Source organism: Coregonus clupeaformis, chromosome 7 (assembly GCF_020615455.1).
Source record: "Coregonus clupeaformis isolate EN_2021a chromosome 7, ASM2061545v1, whole genome shotgun sequence".
NCBI classification, from domain to species: Eukaryota; Metazoa; Chordata; class Actinopteri; order Salmoniformes; family Salmonidae; genus Coregonus; species Coregonus clupeaformis.
Window position 1 is genome coordinate 43,901,068 of NC_059198.1, and position 20,436 is coordinate 43,921,503.

Consider the following 20,436-nt stretch of genomic DNA (forward strand, 5'->3'; position numbering starts at 1 on the left):
CAAAGTGGAATTATATTTTTCAAAATTTTTACAAATTAATACAAACTGAAAAGCTGAAATGTCTTGAGTCAATAAGTATTCAACCTCTTTGTTATGGCAAGCCTAAATAAGTTCAGGAGTACACATTTGCTTAACAAGTCACATAAGTTGCATGGACTCACTGTGTGCAATAATAGTGTTTAACATTATTTTTTTTTATGACTACCTCATCTCTGTACCCCACACATACAATTATCTGTATAGTGGTTGCTGCATCATGTTATGGGTATGCTTGTAATCGTTAAGGACTGGGGAGTTTTTCAGGATAAAAAAATAAACTGAATGGAGCTAAGCACAGGCAAAATCCTAGAGGAAAACCTGGTTCAGTCTGCTTTCCACCAGACACTGGGAGATTAATTCACCTTTCAGCAGGACAATAACCTAACACACAAGGCTAAATCTACACTGGAGTTGCTTACCAAGAAGAGCTGTTCCTATGGCAAGACTTGAAAATGGCTGTCTAGCAATGATCAACAACCAACTTGACAGAGCTTGAAGAATTTAAAAAAGAATAATGTGCAAATATTGTACAATCCAGGTTTTCAAAGCGCTTAAGAGATTTACCCAGAAAGACTCACAGCTGTTATCGTTGCCAAAGGTGCTTCTACAAAGTATTGTCTCAGGGGTGTGAATACTTATGTAAATTAGATATTTCATTTGCAAAAATGTATAAAAACATATTTTCACTTTGTTATTGTGTGTAGATGGGTGAGAGAAAAATTAAATGTTTAATTCATTTTGAATTAGGGCTGTAACACAACAAAATGTGGAATAAGTCAAGGGGTATGAATACTTTCTGAAGGCACTAAGGAAGATGGTCAAATGTGGTACAGACCCGAGTGAAGAATGTCAATTCATTGAATAATGCCTTTATTCCATTACCGAAGCACCATAACCTTATGGGAATTTAATATACATTTAATTCTTGAATAAATCAATTGAAATGGCAGAATTTTAACTTTACATACTTTACAAACAAAAAACTACTTCCCAATATAGAACACTTCATTTTCGGATGTGTCAACATTTCAATCCTAACTTGTCAGCAGACAATTTCACAAACAGTTCACAGCGGAAGTTGTTGACCTCATCGTATACCCGAAGACTCAGTGCCGCAGAGGGGGAGGGGTTCAAATGGAACGAGAGAATACAGAAAGCGAGAGAGCGACCCGTATGTGGGAGAGAAAGAGAGCAAGAGGGGGAGAATGCGTGTCACAGTGCAGAACTGCAGTAGCTTCAGCCTCTGCTGAACTTCTACCCGACACACACAGGGAGTGACTCACTCTGCACCATTTTTACACACACAGGAAAGTGGAGGAGCCTAATGGAACAGATTTTTCAGTTGAATGCAGAAAAGATAGATGGCTCTTCCAGTAAGTGTGCACAAAACTCGGTGACCATGAAAGACCCTGGAGTGAGAGGATGTACTGGTACAGTTCATGTACATCCAGCTTACAAAAGTAATTGTGGTCCTCTGTAGCTCAGCTGTTAGAGCACGGTGCTTGTAACGCCAAGGTAGTGGGTTCGATCCCCGGGACCACCCATACACAAAAAAAAACAAAAAAAATGTATGCACGCATGACTGTAAGTCGCTTTGGATAAAAGCGTCTGCTAAATGGCATATTATATTATATTATTATTGTGGCCAGAAACAACAGTTGAAATAAGGAAATAAAAGCATATAGTAGAAAGATTAAGAGATAGGATGAAATATAACTAATTTCACGTTCTAGCCCGAACCCTTATAACCCTTGTCCACGGCGCTGACTAACAGAAGTGTCAAAAAGAGGCCAGGCTCGTGTTAGGGTTCTATTATCACTGTAGAAAGTCATTAGTCATAGGCTGGCATCATTACTAATGACTTGTGTTGTCATAATCATGACTCCCAGTGTCACATAGCAGACAATATGATGGAGACGCGAAGCAGAGTCAAGTGCTATGGTGCATTCAAGACAACTAGGAACCCTGAAAAATACGAGGTCAATTCATGATGTCAGAGCTCTAGAAAGAGACCCGAGTTGGATGACCATTCAAAAGTATTTTTCAGAGTTCCCAGTTGTTTTGAACGCGCCATTAGTTTACCTGTTCTAGGTTGTGTGTGTCACAGGTCCTCAGCACCACGGCACCCCCCTTCTGGCTTGGCCTCCCCTGAGCCACCAGACACTTGTCAGCCTGCAGGTTCCGCAGCTAGAGAGAGAGAAAGGAGAAGGGAGAGGTCAAAGGTGATGTCTCACTAGTTGTATTCCAGGTAATGTCCATTGTGGCACAGTTGGTAGAGCATGGCGCATGCAACACCAGGGTTATGGCAATGTAAGATCTGATCATCTGCGCAGTGCTACTGCAAAAAATATGACAAGGAACATGCCTATAAACTCAAATAAAAATACATTGATAAATACCAAGGGAAGTTACTTCCAGAATATGCCGCTGAAATGCACAACATACCAACACGCACCCACCAGGGCGGCAGGTAACCTAGTGTATAAGAGCTTTGAACCAATAACCGAAGGTTACTGGTTCATATCCCAGAGCCGACTAGCTGAAAAATCTGTTGATTTGCCCTTGAGGAACGCACTTAAAAGCTAATTGCTCCTGTAAGTCGCTCTGGATAAGAGCGTCTGCTAAGATTTAATAATAATAATGCCATTTAGCAGACGCTTTTATCCAAAGCGACTTACAGTCATGCGTGCATACATTTTCGTGTATGGGTGTTCCCGGGGATCGAACCCACTACCCTGGCGCCGTTACAAGCGCCGTGCTCTACCAGCTGAGCTACCCACCTGAATCTAAGAGACAAGAACATTTTCAAATGTTGATAATGTCAATGCCTTGCACCAACTGCCTAATTGCTAAGTTCGCCTATTTCCAAAACTTTATATCTTCAGAAACCAAGCATTTTGAGAATTCACCTATGAATGTTCTCTCTGGGAGACTGATGTAGCAGAGCTGTCAGTTGTTTGACTTGCAATACATAACTCTCGTTTTCTATTGGTCTTTTTGAAGCAGGATAACTTTTCTATTCCTGAGTTCTGAGCCTCTAAGTGGTGTGTCTGTTTAACCTGGGGGCTCCTTAATGTCTTGTGCAACACCACATTGCCCCCTGCTGACTGGATATGGCATTTCTTCCATTTCATTCAATAAGAAAAACGTAAAAAGTTGCAGTATGTAATGTTGTATTGATTATTTTTGCTTTCCCTCAGTTTTTGAAGAATGCAACACAGAAATACCTGAACAATCTTAGAAATGCTTTCTTACCTTATCATATGAACCCCAAACAACCACAGGCAGGAACGTGGGATATTGTTACATTGTTTACAACTTCTGAGGACTACTTGTCCATCAGGAAGCAGCTGCTGTTTATACACATTGAAGGTGCATCACTCACAGTAAACAAGCAACTTCATTTAAATTTACAACTATAGATCTACCATAGAGGGCTATTTGCATGTGAAAGATGTACAGAATTACAGCTTAAATCGAAGAGAACATACATTCCATTCTTTTTCATTTCAGGCTTCATTTTTTTGCCTCAATATGGCGGGGGTTGACCGCCGACAACACATGGCTCTATTGTTGAAAAACAAACCATGTGAAAGAGTAACTATGTAAAAGTTATGGCAGAAAGTTGTCATGGTTGCCAGCTACTTAAGACAAAATCCGGGGAGGGGGCGGAGAGAGTGATGTATCGATAAAAGAAGACCAATTGGCCTCCTTTTGTTACACTAAATTGCAAGTGCAGTGCTGAAGTTTGAACAGTGTTATTCTGAGGCATGATGCAGCGTACAACATGTAAGTGAAATTACTATTTCTATGGTGGACAGTGGCATAGCTCTAGCCTGGTCCCAGATCTATTTGTGCTGTATAGCCAATGCCTATGGTTGATGCGACCATTGGCTAGAAAGCACAAACTGATCTGGGACTAGGTTAGCATAGTTCAACTTTACTTTAGTGGGTTAGTGGAGAGAGTGAGTGGTTTAGAGTAACGAGGGGCGGGGCCTTTTAGCCAGCTGGCCTATCTTACCCGGCCTCTCTGCAGCACTTTGGGCCGGCGGAGGCCTTTGTTGACGAACACAGGCTGCTGAGGCTTATTGTGGGGTGAGGCCACCTGCATCTCGGGGTAGATGGTGTCCAGGTACCACTTGAAAGAGCGGCACTGCAGCCGTTGGCGCACCGCCTGCCGCTCGCTGATGTCACCGTAGGCACGCTCCCGGAGCTCCGGCCGCAGGTTGAAGTACTGCTCCTGATTGGACGAGACAAGACAGGAAATAGGTGAGATTGATGACACACTCAGTTGATTGCTATTGAAACATGAATTGCCAGTCCACAATGAAAATAGCTGCATCTCTGTTGTCTGTAGAAGCACATGGTTTAGAGGGCAGATCAGGCTCTAAAGTTAGTTTGTAAACAAACATTGTATCTGAAAACTGAATAAACCTGAAACGTACAAACCACTAGCTAATACTGTAGCGAGACAAGTCTTACAGAGGTAAGATTCAATTGGGCTAAGCAATAATAAAACCAAGATGTTTACCTTATTCCCTTGATTGAGAATCTGCTTGATATATCCTGATTTAGGCCAGCTGTTTCCATAGAAACAAAGCCTGTCCCAGTCTCTGATTAGTGTGGTGATGGAGAAGCCACCACCGGCCAACCCTAACCTCATCTTAACCCTCTGGAAGATTTCAACTGCTTGGAACATTGCTACACTACTCTGCTGTATTAAGAATTCAGAGTGGGGTAAGGCAATTTTTGAATCACACTCTTAGTTCAAATGTACTGTATACCATTTCAAAGTGGAAAGAAACAAATGGAAGTTGAGGAAAGAGCACAGAAGAGACTACACGGCAGCGTCCATAATCTTCCCGGAATCAGTGGCGCTCTCTCGTGGATGCCTTATGTGCCCCTAAGGCACCAATATGTCTAAGTAATAATGATTAAGTAATAACTCATAATATTCAAAGCCTCTGTGCACACTGCTTAGTTTGGAAACAATAACAGTCCACACACTGAGGGGAAATGATGAGAAAGCAAATGCAGACTCACTCATTGTGAGACGATGAGGTGTGTGAATGGGAGATCACAACGCAATTAGCTTACTTTCCAATTTAGGTCGGCTATTTTCAGACCGTGGAAAGCAAATTATAGCTCTCCTTTGTAGCTTGGAAAGGAACAAACACCACTGTGCTAATAAAGACATGAAGCTGAGAGTGATTAGAAGAAATGGTGAAACCATCAGAAGTTTATTTTGCTTATGGCCATAGACGGCTTGGGGGCTATAATAGAAGCCTCTGGGAAAAAATAGGATGTGAAAAGGGATTTCTTCAGATCAGTGGTTTTCAGTCTAGGCTATTACCTGTTACAGGCCACCAGCATGGAATGGGTGACTTTTAGGACTGAATTTCAATTGTGTGTACCAGGGTTGGGCGATATGGCCAAAATATCATATCACAATATTTTTGACGGTGTTTTAGGTTTTTGAATAATACAATTTGTAAATATTCTTTATGAGCAGTGCATGGCCCTAGGGTGGCAACACATTCTAAGTGTTTTTAAAATGGGGCTTTCTCCATTCTAATTGTTTTATACTGTTCAATCAAACTTGGATTTGGAATACAGTGGGCACTTTGAATACATTGTTGTTTGACACGACAACGAATGAAAACGCCAGTGAGAGGTTATTGCAACAGGGTAGGAACCAAAGTGTGGGTCAGTGCTCTTACTTGATGTAGCTAAAATATTCATGCTTAAACTATTCCTCTGATTTAGAATATACCGTTGCACAAACATGCTGATCTAGGCCTACACCAGCACTGCTATCAGGCTGTATTAGCTAGCTACGTTTGCTCTGACTCAGTACATTTAGCTAGCTACCCAGCTAACTAGCGACTAACACAATTTATTTTAGCCACAACTTGCTAAGAAATGACAAACTAGCTGTTTGCAGACAGAAAGATACATAAACTAATAGTGTACTTCTATCTAATAGTGTAGCTTCTATTTTCAGGCCATCAGACTCTTAAAGTCATCACTAACTTGCCTCTGCCCAGTAACCTGCCCTGAACCTTAGACATTGTCTCTACCCTGCACCTTAGAGACTGCTGCCCTATGTACATAGTCATAGAACACTGGTCACTTTAATAATGTTTACATACTGTTTTACCACTTTATATGTGTATATACTGTATTCTAGTCATGGCTCATCCTATAGAATTACTGCTGTACACACCGTTTCTATTCATATACTGTCTATACACACACACACCATTTACATACATATATTTATTTATATTCTGGACTCTGACATTGCTCATTCTGATATTTCTTAATTTCTTGTTTATTTTTTTAACTTTTGGATTGTGTGTAATGCTATTGTATTGCTAGATATTCCTGCACTGTTGGAGCTAGAAACATAAGCATTTCACTGCACCTGCGCTAACATCTGCAAAACTGTGTACGTGACCAATAAACATCGATTAGATTTTTATAGAATGCTTGTGGATTTATATTAACAAGCAAAAAGTGGAAAGCAGCATCGTTGTCACCATCTTGTTGCATCTGCAGCATTGACCATGCAGACAGTCACTGCGAGTGAATGGCAAGTGAAGTGGTTGTGACTCGTGGTAGAGCATTCTCCTTGAGTGACAGGGGGCGGGGCTTGGTGTGTGTGGAAGGAGAAAGGGAGCGAGACGACTCGGCGGAGTGGCATAACACATTAAACAAACCAAACATTGAAATACCATTATACAAGGTAAAGTAAACACCCAAACGGGTCCATTGCATCAATACCGGTATATAGTAAATTATAAACTGGGTGGTTCGAGCCCTGAATGCTGATACCACGGATATGACAAAACATTTATTTTTACTGGTTGGTAACCAGTTCATAATAGCAATAAGGCACCTCAGGGGTTTGTGGTATATGGCCAATATACCACGGCTAAGGGCTGTATGCAGGCACTCCGCATTGCATCGTGCATAAGAACAGCCCTTAGCCGTGGTATATTGGCAGGTAGCTTAGTGGTTAAGAGCGTTGTGCCAGTAACCGAAAGGTCGCTGGTTCTAATCCCTGAGCCAACTATGTGAAAAATCTGTCGATGTGCCCTTGAGCAAGGCACTTAACCCTAATTGCTCCTGTAAGTCGCTCTGGATATGAGCGTCTGCTAAATGACTAATTATTTAATTATTTATATACACACACACACCACATCCCCTCGTTCCTTATTGCTTAAATACGCCCAGCCTTAGCATGTACTACTACTCCGTACATGTACAGTTGAAGTCGGAAGTTTACAAACACTTAGGTTGGAGTCATTAAAACTTGTTTTTCAACCACTCCACTAATTTCTTGTTAACAAACTATAGTTTTGGCAAGTCGGTTAGGACATCTACTTTGTGCATGACACAAGTAATTTTTCCAACAATTGTTTACACACAGATTATTTCACTTATAATTCACTGTATCACAATTCCAGTGGGTCAGAAGTTTACATACACTAGGTTGACTATGCCTTTAAACAGCTTGGAACATTTCAGAAAATGATGTCATGGCTTTAGAAGCTTCTGATAGGCTAATTGACATAATGTGAGTCAATTGGAGGTGTACCTGTGGATGTATTTCAAGGCCTACCTTTGACCAAAGGCCTCTTTGCTTGACATCATGGGAAAATCTAAAGAAATCAGCCAAGACCTCAGAAAAAACATTTGTAGACCTCCACAAGTCTGGTTCATCCTTGGGAGCAATTTCCAAATGCCTGAAGGTACCACGTTCATCTGTACAAACAATAGTACGCAATTATTATTGGTTCTCTGTAGCTCAGCTGGTAGAGCACGGCGCTTGTAACGCCAAGGTAGTGGGTTCGATCCCCGGGACCACCCATACACAAAAATGTATGCACGCATGACTGTAAGTCGCTTTGGATAAAAGCGTCTGCTAAATGACATATTATTATAATTATAAACACCATGGGACCACGCAGCCATCATACCACTCAGGAAGGAGACGCGTTCTGTCTCCTAGAGATGAACGTACTTTGGTGCAAAAAGTGCAAATCAATCCCAGAACAACAGAAAAGGACCTTGTGAAGATGCTGGAGGAAACAGGTACAAAATTATCTATATCCACAGTAAAACGAGTCCTATAATGGACATAACCTGAAAGGCCGCTCAGCAAGGAAGAAGACACTGCTCCAAAGCCGCCATAAAAAAACCAGACTACGGTTTGCAACTGCACATGGGGACAAAGATCTTACTTTTTTGAGAAATGTCCTCTGGTCTGATGAAACAAAAATATAACTGTTTGGCCATAATGCCCATCGTTATGTTTGGAGGAAAAATGGGGACGCTTGCAAGCCGAAGAACACCATCCCAACCGTGAAGCACGGGGGTGGCAGCATCATGCTGTGGGGGTGCTTTGCTGCAGGAGGGACTGGTGCACTTCACAAAATAGATGGCATCATGAGGAAGGAAAATTATGTGGATATATTGAAGCAACATCTCAAGACATCAGTCAGTCAGTTAAAGCCCACTTATTGTGGGAAGCTTGTGGAAGGCTACCTGAAACGTTTGACCCAAGTTAAACAATTTAAAGGCAATGCTACCAAATACTAATTGAGTGTATGTAAACTTCTGACCCACTGGGAATGCGATGAAAGAAATAAAAGCTGGAATAAATCATTCTCTCTACTATTATTCTGACATTTCACATTCTTAAAATAAAGAGGTGATCCTAACTGACCTAAGACAGGGAATTTTTACTAGGATTAAATGTCAGGAATTGTGAAAAACAGAGTTTAAATGTATTTGGCTAAGGTGTATGTAAACTTCCGACTTCAATTGTACCTTGTATTCATCCATCCATACGTGGGCCAGGCGCAGGGAGTTGTGGGCCATGGTGTCCTGACCTCCGGGTGACCCATAGGGCCGCCGTTTACGGAATATATGACCAACCCGCGAACAGGGGATGATCAGGAGCTGGCCCCCACACATCCAGATCTGAAGAAGAGAAAGGGAGAGAAAGTCAAATGCAGTGCATGAGCACATATTCAGCAGTTCTAAAAATATTTGGATTCTTAGAGCGCTAGCACACTTCATCTAAGCTATATTGTATGTATGTTGTGAATAACTTCCTACTGTAGACCACACACACACATTCATGACTTTGAGCTTCTATTTCAAAAACCTCAAACCCCTTTTATTTAAACCATGCGGGAGCGCATAGACTCTACGGCCAAGTATACTACTCCATCCTAGCTGGAGGGGTGCTCTCATCTTATCTACCAACATAGATAGGGCTCTAACTCCTCTAGCCCCACAGTGAAATAGGGTGCAGGCCAGGCAGCAGGCTGTTAGCCAACCTGCCAGCTTAGTGGAGTCTGCCAATAGCACAGTCAGTGTAGTCAGCTCAGCCATACCCATTGAGACTGTGTCTGTGCCTCGACCTAGGTTGGGCAAAACTAAACATGGCGGTGTTCACCTTAGCAATCTTATTAGGATAAAGACCTCCTCCATTCCTGCCATTATTGAAAGAGATCGTGATACCTCACATCTCAAAATAGGGTTACTTAATGTTAGATCCCTCACTTCAAAGGCAGTCATAGTCAATGAACTAATCACTGATCATAATCTTGATGTGATTGGCCTGACTGAAACATGGCTTAAGCCTGATGAATTTGCTGTGTTAAATGAGGCCTCACCTCCTGGTTACACTAGTGACCATATTCCCTGTGCATCCCGCAAAGGCGGAGGTGTTGCTAACATTTACGATAGCAAATTTCAATTTACCCAAAAAAAAATGGCGTTTCGTCTTTTGAGCTTCTAGTCATGAAATCTATGCAGCCTACTCAATCACTTTTTATAGCTACTGTTCACAGGCCTCCTGGGCCATATACAGCGTTCCTCTCTGAGTTTCCTGAATTCCTATCAGACCTTGTAGTCATAGCAGATCATATTCTAATTTTTGGTGATTTTAATATTCACATGGAGAAGTCCACAGACCCACTCCAAAAGTCTTTCGGAGCCATCATCGACTCAGTGGGTTTTGTCCAACATGTCTCTGGACCTACTCACTGCCACAGTCATACTCTGGACCTAGTTTTGTCCCATGGAATAAATGTTGTAGATCTTAATGTTTTTCCACAAAATCCTGGACTATCGGACCACCATTTTATTACGTTTGCAATCGCAACAAATAATCTGCTCAGACCCCAACCAAGGAGCATCAAAAGTCGTGCTATAAATTCTCAGACAACACAAAAATTCCTTGATGCCCTTCCAGACTCCTTCTGCCTACCCAAGGACGTCAGAGGACAAAAATCAGTTAACCACTTAACTGAGGAACTCAATTTAACCTTGCGCAATACCCTAGATGCAGTTGCACCCTAAAAACGAAAAACATTTGTCATAAGAAACTAGCTCCCTGGTATACAGAAAATACCCGAGCTTTGAAGCAAGCTTCCAGGAAATTGGAACGGAAATGGCGCCACACCAAACTGGAAGTCTTCCGACTAGCTTGGAAAGACAGTACCGTGCAGTACCGAAGAGCCCTCACTGCTGCTCGATCATCCTACTTTTCCAACTTAATCGAGGAAAATAAGAACAATCCAAAATTTCTTTTTGATACTGTTGCAAAGCTAACTAAAAAGCAGCATTCCCCAAGAGAGGATGGCTTTCACTTCAGCAGTAATAAATTCATGAACTTCTTTGAGGAAAAGATCATGACCATTAGAAAGCAAATTACGGACTCCTCTTTGAATCTGCGTATTCCTCCAGGGCTTAGCTGTCCTGGATCTGCACAGCTCTGCGAGGGCCTGGGATCGGGAGAGACACTTAAGTGTTTTAGTACTATATCTCTTGACACAATGATGAAAATAATCATGGCCTCTAAACCTTCAAGCTGCATACTGGATCCTATTCCTACTAAACTGCTGAAGGAGCTGCTTCCTGTGCTTGGCCCTCCTATGTTGAACATAATAAACAGCTCTCTATCCACCGGATGTGTACCAAACTCACTAAAAGTGGCAGTGATAAAGCCTCTCTTGAAAAAGCCAAACCTTGACCCGGAAAATATAAAAAACTATCGGCCTATATCGAATCTTCCATTCCTCTCACAAATTTTAGAAAAAGCTGTTGCGCAGCAACTCACTGCCTTTCTGAAGACAAACAATGTATACGAAATGCTTCAGTCTGGTTTTAGACCCCATCATAGCACTGAGACTGCACTTGTGAAGGTGGTAAATGACCTTTTAATGGCGTCAGACCGAGGCTCTGCATCTGTCCTCGTGCTACTAGACCTTAGTGCTGCCTTTGACACTATCGATCACCACATTCTTTTGGAGAGACTGGAAACCCAAATTGGTCTACACGGACAAGTTCTGGCCTGGTTTAGATCTTACCTGTCGGAAAGATATCAGTTTGTCTCTGTGAATGGTCTGTCCTCCGACAAATCAACTGTACATTTCGGTGTTCCTCAAGGTTCCGTTTTAGGACCACTATTGTTTTCACTATATATTTTACCTCTTGGGGATGTTATTCGAAAACATAATGTTAACTTTCACTGCTATGCGGATGACACACAGCTGTACATTTCAATGAAACATGGTGAAGCCCCAAAATTGCCCTCGCTAGAAGCCTGTGTTTCAGACATAAGGAAGTGGATGGCTGAAAACTTTCTACTTTTAAACTCGGACAAAACAGAGATGCTTGTTCTAGGTCCCAAGAAACAAAGAGATCTTCTGTTAAATCTGACAATTCATCTTGATGGTTGTAAAGTCGTCTCAAATAAAACTGTGAAGGACCTCGGCGTTACTCTTGACCCTGATCTCTCTTTTGACGAACATATCAAGACTGTTTCAAGGACAGCTTTTTTCCATCTACGTAACATTGCAAAAATCAGAAATTTTCTGTCCAAAAATGATGCAGAAAAATTAATCCATGCATTTGTTACTTCTAGGTTAGACTACTGCAATGCTCTACTTTCCGGCTACCCGGATAAAGCACTAAATAAACTTCAGTTAGTGCTAAATACGGCTGCTAGAATCCTGACTAGAACCAAGAAATTTGATCATATTACTCCAGTGCTAGCTTCCCTACACTGGCTTCCTGTTAAGGCAAGGGCTGATTTCAAGGTTTTACTGTTAACCTATAAAGCGTTACATGGGCTTGCTCCTACCTATCTTTCCGAGTTGGTCCTGCCGTACATACCAATACGTACGCTACGGTCACAAGACGCAGGCCTCCTAATTGTCCCTAGAATTTCTAAGCAAACAGCGGGAGGCAGGGCTTTCTCCTATAGATCTCCATTTTTATGGAACAGTTTGCCTACCCATGTGAGAGACGCAGACTCGGTCTCAACCTTTAAGTCTTTACTGAAGACTTATCTCTTCAGTAGGTCATATGATTGAGTGTAGTCTGGCCCAGGAGTGTGAAGGTGAACGGAAAGGCTCTGGAGCAACGAACAGCCCTTGCTGTCTCTGCCAGGCCGGTTCCCCTCTCTCCACTGGGGTTCTCTGCCTCTAACCCTGTTACAGGGGCTGAGTCACTGGCTTGCTGGTGCTCTTTCATGCCGTCCCTAGGAGGGGTGCGTCACTTGAGTGGGTTGAGTTACTGACGTGATCTTCCTGTCTGGGTTGGCGCCCCCCTTGGTTTGTGCTGTGGTGGAGACCTCTGTGGGCTATACTCGGCCTTGTCTCAGGATTGTAAGTTGGTGGTTGAGGATATCCCTCTGGTGGTGCGGGGGGCTGTGCTTTGGCAGAGTGGGTGGGGTTATATCCTTCCTGTTTGGCCCTGTCCGGGGTTTCTTCGGATGGGGCCACAGTGTCTCCCGGACCGCTCCTGTCTCAGCCTCCAGTATTTATGCTGCAGTAGTTTATGTGTCGGGGGCTGGGGTTAGTTGGTTATACCTGGAGTACTTCTCCTGTTTTATCCAGTGTCCTGTGTGAATTTAAGTATGCTCTCTCTAATTCTCTCGTTCTCTCTTTCTCTCTGAGAACCTGAGCCCTAGGACCATACGTCAGGACTACCGGGCATGCTGACACCTTGCTGTCCCCAGTCCGCCTGGCCTTGCTGCTATTCCAGTTTCAACTGTTCTGCCTGCGGTTACGAAACCCCTACCTGTCCCAGACCTGCTGTTTTCAACTCTTAATGATCGGCTATGAAAAGCCAACTGAGAGACCTGAGCCCTAGGACCATACGTCGGGACTACCGGCCGTGGTAACTCCTTGCTGTCCCCAGTCCGCCTGGCCTTGCTGCTATTCCAGTTTCAACTGTTCTGCCTGCGGTTATGGAACCCCTACCTGTCCCAGACCTGCTGTTTTCAACTCTTAATGATCGGCTATGAAAAGCCAACTGAGATTTATTCCTGATTATTATTTGACCATGCTTGTCACTTATGAACATTTTTGAACATCGTGGCATGGTTCTGTTATAATCTCCACCCGGCACAGCCAGAAGAGGACTGGCCACCCCTCATAGCCTGGTTCCTCTCTAGGTTTCTTCCTAGGTTTTGACCTTTCTAGGGAGTTTTTCCTAGCCACCGTGCTTCTACACCTGCATTACTAGCTGTTTGGGGTTTTAGGCTGGGTTTCTGTACAGCACTTCGAGATATTAGCTGATGTAAGAAGGGCTATATAAAATAAAATTGATTGATTGATTGATTGACTACTATGAAGACGACTCCACAAACTTGTTGGATGCATTAGCAGTTTGTTTTGGTTGTGTTTCAGATTATGTTTAATTTATGTTTCGCATTACCTGTTCTTGGTGAGCATGTTTTGGGGGTATGACCTTTGTTCTAACTTTCTCACTCATCATTATTCATGGTTCATTCATGATCATCCGTAATCACAGTAGCATCTACATTACTGTAGAAGTGTTCAGAAACATATTCTATTCTTATTTACAATAAAAGTGACAATTATTTACCATTCATTTCTATTGGACATAACATAATCCGAAACACAACCAAAACAAACTGAAAATGCATCCAACAAGTTTGTAGAATCACAAACTTGATGTTGTCATTGTGTGCTAGGAATATGGGACCAGAACACTAAACCTTTGACTACTGTAATATACTATAAGTGAATTTGTCCAAATACTTATGACACCTTCAAAATGGGGGGACTACATACATAAAGTGCTTTCATTTCTAAACGATAGAACAGATATCTACGAAAATACAAATAAGTGACATTCTGTATTGTCGCCTCATTCTTTTTTATCTCAAATCCAAAATGCTGGAGTATAGAGCCAAATTAGACGTTTTAGCTTCGCAGTCCAAATAAATATGTGGGGAGTGTATAAAATCTGACCAAACATCAGCTCCATTGCAATGTTTCACATACAGTGCATTCGGAAAGTATTCAGACTACTTCCCTTTTTCCACATTTTGTTACATTACCGCCTTATTCTAAAATGGTAAATTCAATTGATTGGACATGATTTGGAAAGGCACACACCCGTCTATATAAGGTCCTACAGTTGACAGTGCACGTCAGAGCAAAAACCTAGCCATGAGGTCGAAGGAATTGTCCGTACAGCTCCGAGAGAGGATTGTGTCGAGGCACAGATCTGGGGAAGGGTACCAAAAATATTCTGCAGCATTGAAGGTCCTCAAGAACACAGTGGCCTCCATTGTTCTTAAATGGAAGAAGTTTGGAACCACCAAGACTCTTCCTAGAGCTGGCCGCCCGGCCAAACTGAGCAATCGGGGGAGGAGCAGACGCTTTTATCCAAAGCGACTTACAGTCATGTGTGCATACATTTTTACGTATGGGTGGTCCCGGGGATCGAACCCACTACCCTGGCATTACAAGCGCCATGCTCTACCAATTGAGCTACAGAGGACCTCATTATAGGGTATTGTGTGTAGATTGATGAGGGGGGGGGGGGGACAATTGAATCAATTTGTAATGTAACAAAATGTGGAATAAGTCAAGGGGTCTGAATACTTTCCGAATGAACTGTACATAACGTTTCCTTAGTGAAGTCATATACTGGACTCTCTTTTCAAAACAGGGTAACATGGCAAGATATGAGAATGCAGTCTTGCCAAGAATCTTAAACAGGACTGGAAGAGAAATGTCCAACTCTGATGTGGTAAAAGTAACTAAAAACGCTGAGTCGAGAAAGGAATTTTTAATGTTGGAGAGATTCATGTAGCCAAGTCAATATGTAGTTGCTAGCCTGCTGCAATCCAACTCAAATGGACCAAAACGTAATATGGAGAAATACACTTGCATTGGCTGTCAGTTATAACATTTGATTTAATTCTGTATTTTTCTTAGGGGAAGAAAAGCTTATGAGTTTGCCGAGGCAAAGTCTTAGACGAAATTAGCCAAAATGTGGGTAAATAAATCAAGTGTCTTGAGCTTATGGCGAGTGGTTGACATGTCATAGCTTATTTGACCAGGTGCATGTATGCTCCTCACCTACTTTATTTGGCACCCCTCCTAAAATGGGAAAAAGATGTTCAATTGAAAGGGTGGGTGTCACTTTGGGAGCAGCTGTACCTTGCATAAGAACAACATGTAGCAGAAATGTAGTGTGTGTGCATGATACAGCGAGTAGAAGTGATTGTGTGCATGTGTGGCCCTTTTATTTACCCGGAAGGAGATCTCAAGGTTCTCGCCGCCCCAGATGTCCATGCCGCTGTCGTACTGACCCAGCTCGTTAAAATACTTCCTGTCCATGGCAAACAGACCACCGGCCATGGTGGGGGACCTGGGGGAGGGGGAGTGAGAAAAGCAGAGTGTGAGTCGGCACTCTAGTTACTACAGTATCCTTTAAAGTAGCACTAGCAGTGCAAACACTAATATGTGAGAAAACAATGCCTCTGTATCTCCTAGTCAGGCTAAAAGTTAGGCTGCGACCATATAGATTTTGAGTCTGAAAATTACTAATTGAGACAATGGTTTTTCAATAGAGTCATCTGTTTGACAGATAAGACAAGAGATGATTGTCCATCAAAACAAATAACACAATATGTCGGCCTTTGTGCGTATGCAACTCGTCCGAAAATAATTGACTTGAACTTTTGACGATGACAGACCATGATGAATGCGTATCTGTTTACATGTGTCTCTGTGTGACCGTAGCCTTAGGCTTATGTGCTTATGTAAAGCCCAGAATGCAAGCATGTGAGAGAAACAGAGAGAAATCCAAAGGGGTGTCCGAGAAGCCCATAAGGCTAAACCAGCCTACACCATAGTAATGGACTGAAAGCACTCAGGCTCTTCAAAACATGGATCGATTCAGTCATTAGAACCAGGCTACTAATTAGCTTTCACATGACTCCATACATAAGGGGGATGGGAACACTACGCTACAGCACATGGCTTTTATTGATAACAGGTGCATGAAGGGAGGCCACTAAAATCTAAATGGGGGTAAAAATGAAAAGAAAAAAGAAGCCATTCCAATCGATTTGAGCATTAACCCTTTACACTCGAGGGAATTGGCCTATATGGGTAGGGATAAATGTCAATGTCTCTTAGAGAAGAAATATGAAAAGCATATGCATAACAATGGTAGCAATTGAAAGGGAACAGTTTAGAGATTATGGGAAAATTATTAGACCAAAGTTGAGTATACAACAGTTCACCTGACAACACTTGATTACACTGTTGATTTTATGTCCATTTTACTTGTACTGTACATTTCGCTGCATTTGTTGATAACGAAATCTGAAAATACTCTGGATATATGCGGTAACATGATAAGAATATTCCTGGAAAATGTGGGGTAGGTGCAACATAAGACAAAGAAATGACAAGGGTTTGAGTGAGAGGACTAACTGGTGTCTCCATGTGTCTACACACCTCTCCAAAGTGTGCTCAGTTCTTAAGTAATTTCAATGCACTTGTATGACTAAAAGAAGAGTTTAACTATAAGGTGCTTTTTTGAGCTCTCTTAGCTGTGCTGTTGAAGAACTAGAGAAAGCACACTTGTAGTTGTTTTGAACACAACCCTGCATCCCTGACATCACACAATTACTGCTGTTTTTTTACACAATCCAAAAACGGTCCATTATAAATCGCAATCTGGGTCAGGTGGGCATTATTTGAAAGCCTGTTCTATTGCCAAAATGACTAGCTAAGTTATAAAATACGATATTACAGTGTTAGGCTTACACAAGGCAATTCAGGGAAACAGATCATAATTCTGCGCATTGAAAGGAGTCATAAGTGCATTCAGGTGCGTGTGCCACAGCTAATTTTCTTCACAATAGATAAACATTGGCTCATTCAGTTCAGAACAACCCAGGGTATGACGACATGTTATCTTGTAACTAACTGTACATCAAACATAGTGATCATAAACGTTGACACTGTATATGACATTACCTTTATGATATGGAAATGTTAAGTGCACATTTGGATTCACAGGTGTTTGGCTTGCTTATGTATGACATCAAAGCGGTATTTATTATAATACTCAACGTATCATCTTTCAAAATACATAGAGTCCTCGTAATTTGCAGAGCCAGAGCTCTGAAGTCATGTATAGCATGTTCCTGTACAGCCACTACATCCCAATTTAGGCGTTTCAGTGTCCAAACCTGCCATTTTCAACCCATATACGGTTGAAAATAATAGCATAGGGCAGGCAACTAAAACAACATTCAAGAGTAAAAAAAACACCCTAAAAATTGGCTGTACTGGTTCCTCTGCATCTATAATGTGTCAAACCTAGCTTGGAGTTTGCACTTTTGGGACTATTCCAGTCCACAGCTCAACTTAGAGAGTATTGGACATGTGTTTGAACTCAGGTTGATAGGTTCTAAATTCTAGATGCCTATTAAACCAGAGGCTGCCCCCTCTCTGAGGATAGGGGTCACCATAAAATACAGCATTTAATGCCCTAAGTGACATTGCTGAGGATAAGGCTGATGGCTGTAATTCAGAGCAATATACTGTAGGCACTTTAAAGTGATAGCGACGTCTACTCCATGGTTCACTTCACTCTGGCTTATGTTTTGACCAGGGCCCAGGAACTCGGAGGCAGCTGGAGAGAGAACAGAGATAAGGATGAGTGTATAATGAGTGTCTTGTCTTTGGAACGGGGCAGATTGGAACCTCTCAGAGGAATGTGTCTGTCTCTCCATATGCATGTCTGTCTATTAAACCTTTAAACATAGAAGTCGTTCGCCTTATCCTTGGGTTCAGCATTTTCCACACCTTGAGCAAATCAATTATTCCCGACAAGGTCTGGTTGGTTTCCCACCAGGAGGTTACCTGATGGCACCCAGTGCTCCGTCAGGGCTGTTGAGCTCCGAGGCGGGCACAGGGTCCCACTTGAAGTGTAGCCCCCAGTTGAAGCCCCCCCGGACGATGGGCGAGGGACTGTAGGCCAGGGTATCGGCGCTAATGATGTCGATGACGGGACACACCACCGTTTTGCGGTCCCGCTGGATGGGCGCCAGCAGGGGCTGCAGCCATGCCTCATTCACCTCGCAGTGGCTGTCCAGGAACACCAGCACCTCCCCTTCAGAGAGGAAACATCAATCAGGAGAGAGGATGGAGAAGAATGGGGAGAGTGAGAAGGTGTGGCTAGTGTGGATGTATCCGAGGCGTGATATCGTCAATGGTTCTTAGATCAGTGGTTCTTGGGGCTAAGGGTATACATCTACAGGAATTTGACATTTGCGCGCACACACTGTTCACACACACTGTTTGGTTCCTCTGTAGCATGGTCCCCCATCATACTGCCGTTGATCATAATACAACACTATTACTTCCGTGTGGAACTTGATGGACAACATACAGTAAACATAGATATTTTACCTGCATCCCTGCCTCAACGGGCATATGTTACATTAGTGAAGAGTTATGGTTTCGGAAGGGCTCACCGGTGGCATGAGAGGCCCCGATCATCCTCCCTCGGATCAGTCCTTCTCTCTTCTCGTTGCGGACCACCTTGAACTTGCCCTGGAGGTTGTGCTGGACATAGGTGTCTAGGTCTTCCTTCAGGTCAGCTGTGGTGGAGGGACAGGACATGGGCTTTCAGGTGGAGCTCCGTTGAGTGATCTTTATTTATCCTTCATTTATACAGGTAGATCCTATTGAGATCCAAGATCACTTTGACAAGGGTCTAATGAGGAGATTTAGATGGACTGGTCTGACTTTATTTACACACAGGCATTCAATAACGTCAACACAATACAGTAGCCTGCATTTGTTCACCAACTAGGTAATGAAGCATGCACACTGTAGACAGACGCACACATTCCACGACAGCATCCAATCATTTACTGGGTCTTGTTATAGTCTACTTCGCTCCGGCGAGCCTGAACAAATCCAAGAGTTCACGTCCTAAATAGAGATACAAAACTGGAATGAGCAGCTTGCCTAGTTCACTGCTGTCATCCACCAGTATAATCTCATGCAGCAGGTAGGCCGGTGTGCGATCCAGGACGCTGTGCACGGTGCGCAGGAGGGCGGAGAACGCCTCGTTGAAGAAGCAGATCACTACGCTGGCTGTGGGGAGGGACAGAGGATAGATCCTGTCTCGGCACCTGAGAGACAGAGAGGGGGTGGGCGATGCCATCAGCACATATTAGCAAACCACTGGGTGTCATAACAGGGACCATAGACATTGCATCATTCTATCTGCCCCATTATGGTGTCTGTGAGAGCATGGGCAGCACCATTGAGGCCATCTCCATTTTGAAGTATTCCATTTTCTTCTTCTACTACTACTTCTATGAGTTGGTAAACAAACTGAAAGGGTGCACACGGCCATCTAGAGTGTGTTGTTTGAACAGGTATAAAGCCAAGGTTGCCGATTTACACCTGCAGTTATGGAATGTTTCCTCAATAGTATAATTCATTGGCTGATCCCTCCTGGTGACCTGGATGGAATTATGTGATCCTTCCTTAACCCATAGGAAGTCTCACCCAGTTGACTGCTTCAAAATGGTGAAAATTCTCAATGGCACTGCCCATGCTAAAACTGTATTTTGGGCACTAGAGTCCTGTCTTTGACAGGGACAAACAACATAACTAGGGTCTGTATTCACCATCTTTAGTAATGGAATGCATAAAACACTCATGCTGTTTCACTGTGCAGCTTGTAGTGAAACATTTTGATCATTACGGTCACACCTACAGAGCTTTCCTCAACCTTGTAAAATCCTTGCCCCTTGGAAACGTTAAGTCTTTACCCTTTGCTCCTGTAAAATAGTATGCCTTAACTACTCACTCTCTGCCATATCCTAACATGTCTGCAGAGTAAGCAGGATTTACAAACTCTCCTAAAACCACCTGATTCTACCAATGATTGTCAAGACTGACCAAGCCAATTCATGTTTGCATTTACAAGCAACTCATCGTAACACACAACATGTGGGAATACTCCAACCTGCAGGTCTACTTGTTAGCCTCGGATCAGTGCATCTCTAGA

The 20,436-nt window shown here is 42.8% G+C and overlaps 1 protein-coding gene across 2 annotated transcripts in view; it reads right to left on the bottom strand.

Annotated features, from left to right (window-relative positions):
- The window catches only part of LOC121569207 (polypeptide N-acetylgalactosaminyltransferase 11), a 31,039-nt gene that overhangs the window by 1,427 nt on the left and 9,176 nt on the right, over nt 1-20,436 (bottom strand). For both annotated transcript variants that reach the window (XM_041879970.2, XM_041879971.1), the window contains exons 4-10: nt 19,383-19,549; nt 18,884-19,009; nt 18,270-18,519; nt 15,639-15,756; nt 8,878-9,030; nt 4,061-4,279; nt 2,122-2,226 (exon numbers count right to left, since the gene is read on the bottom strand). In XM_041879970.2, the coding sequence (XP_041735904.1) occupies nt 2,122-2,226; nt 4,061-4,279; nt 8,878-9,030; nt 15,639-15,756; nt 18,270-18,519; nt 18,884-19,009; nt 19,383-19,549 (1,138 nt within the window). The remainder of the gene's footprint in view (nt 1-2,121; nt 2,227-4,060; nt 4,280-8,877; nt 9,031-15,638; nt 15,757-18,269; nt 18,520-18,883; nt 19,010-19,382; nt 19,550-20,436) is intronic.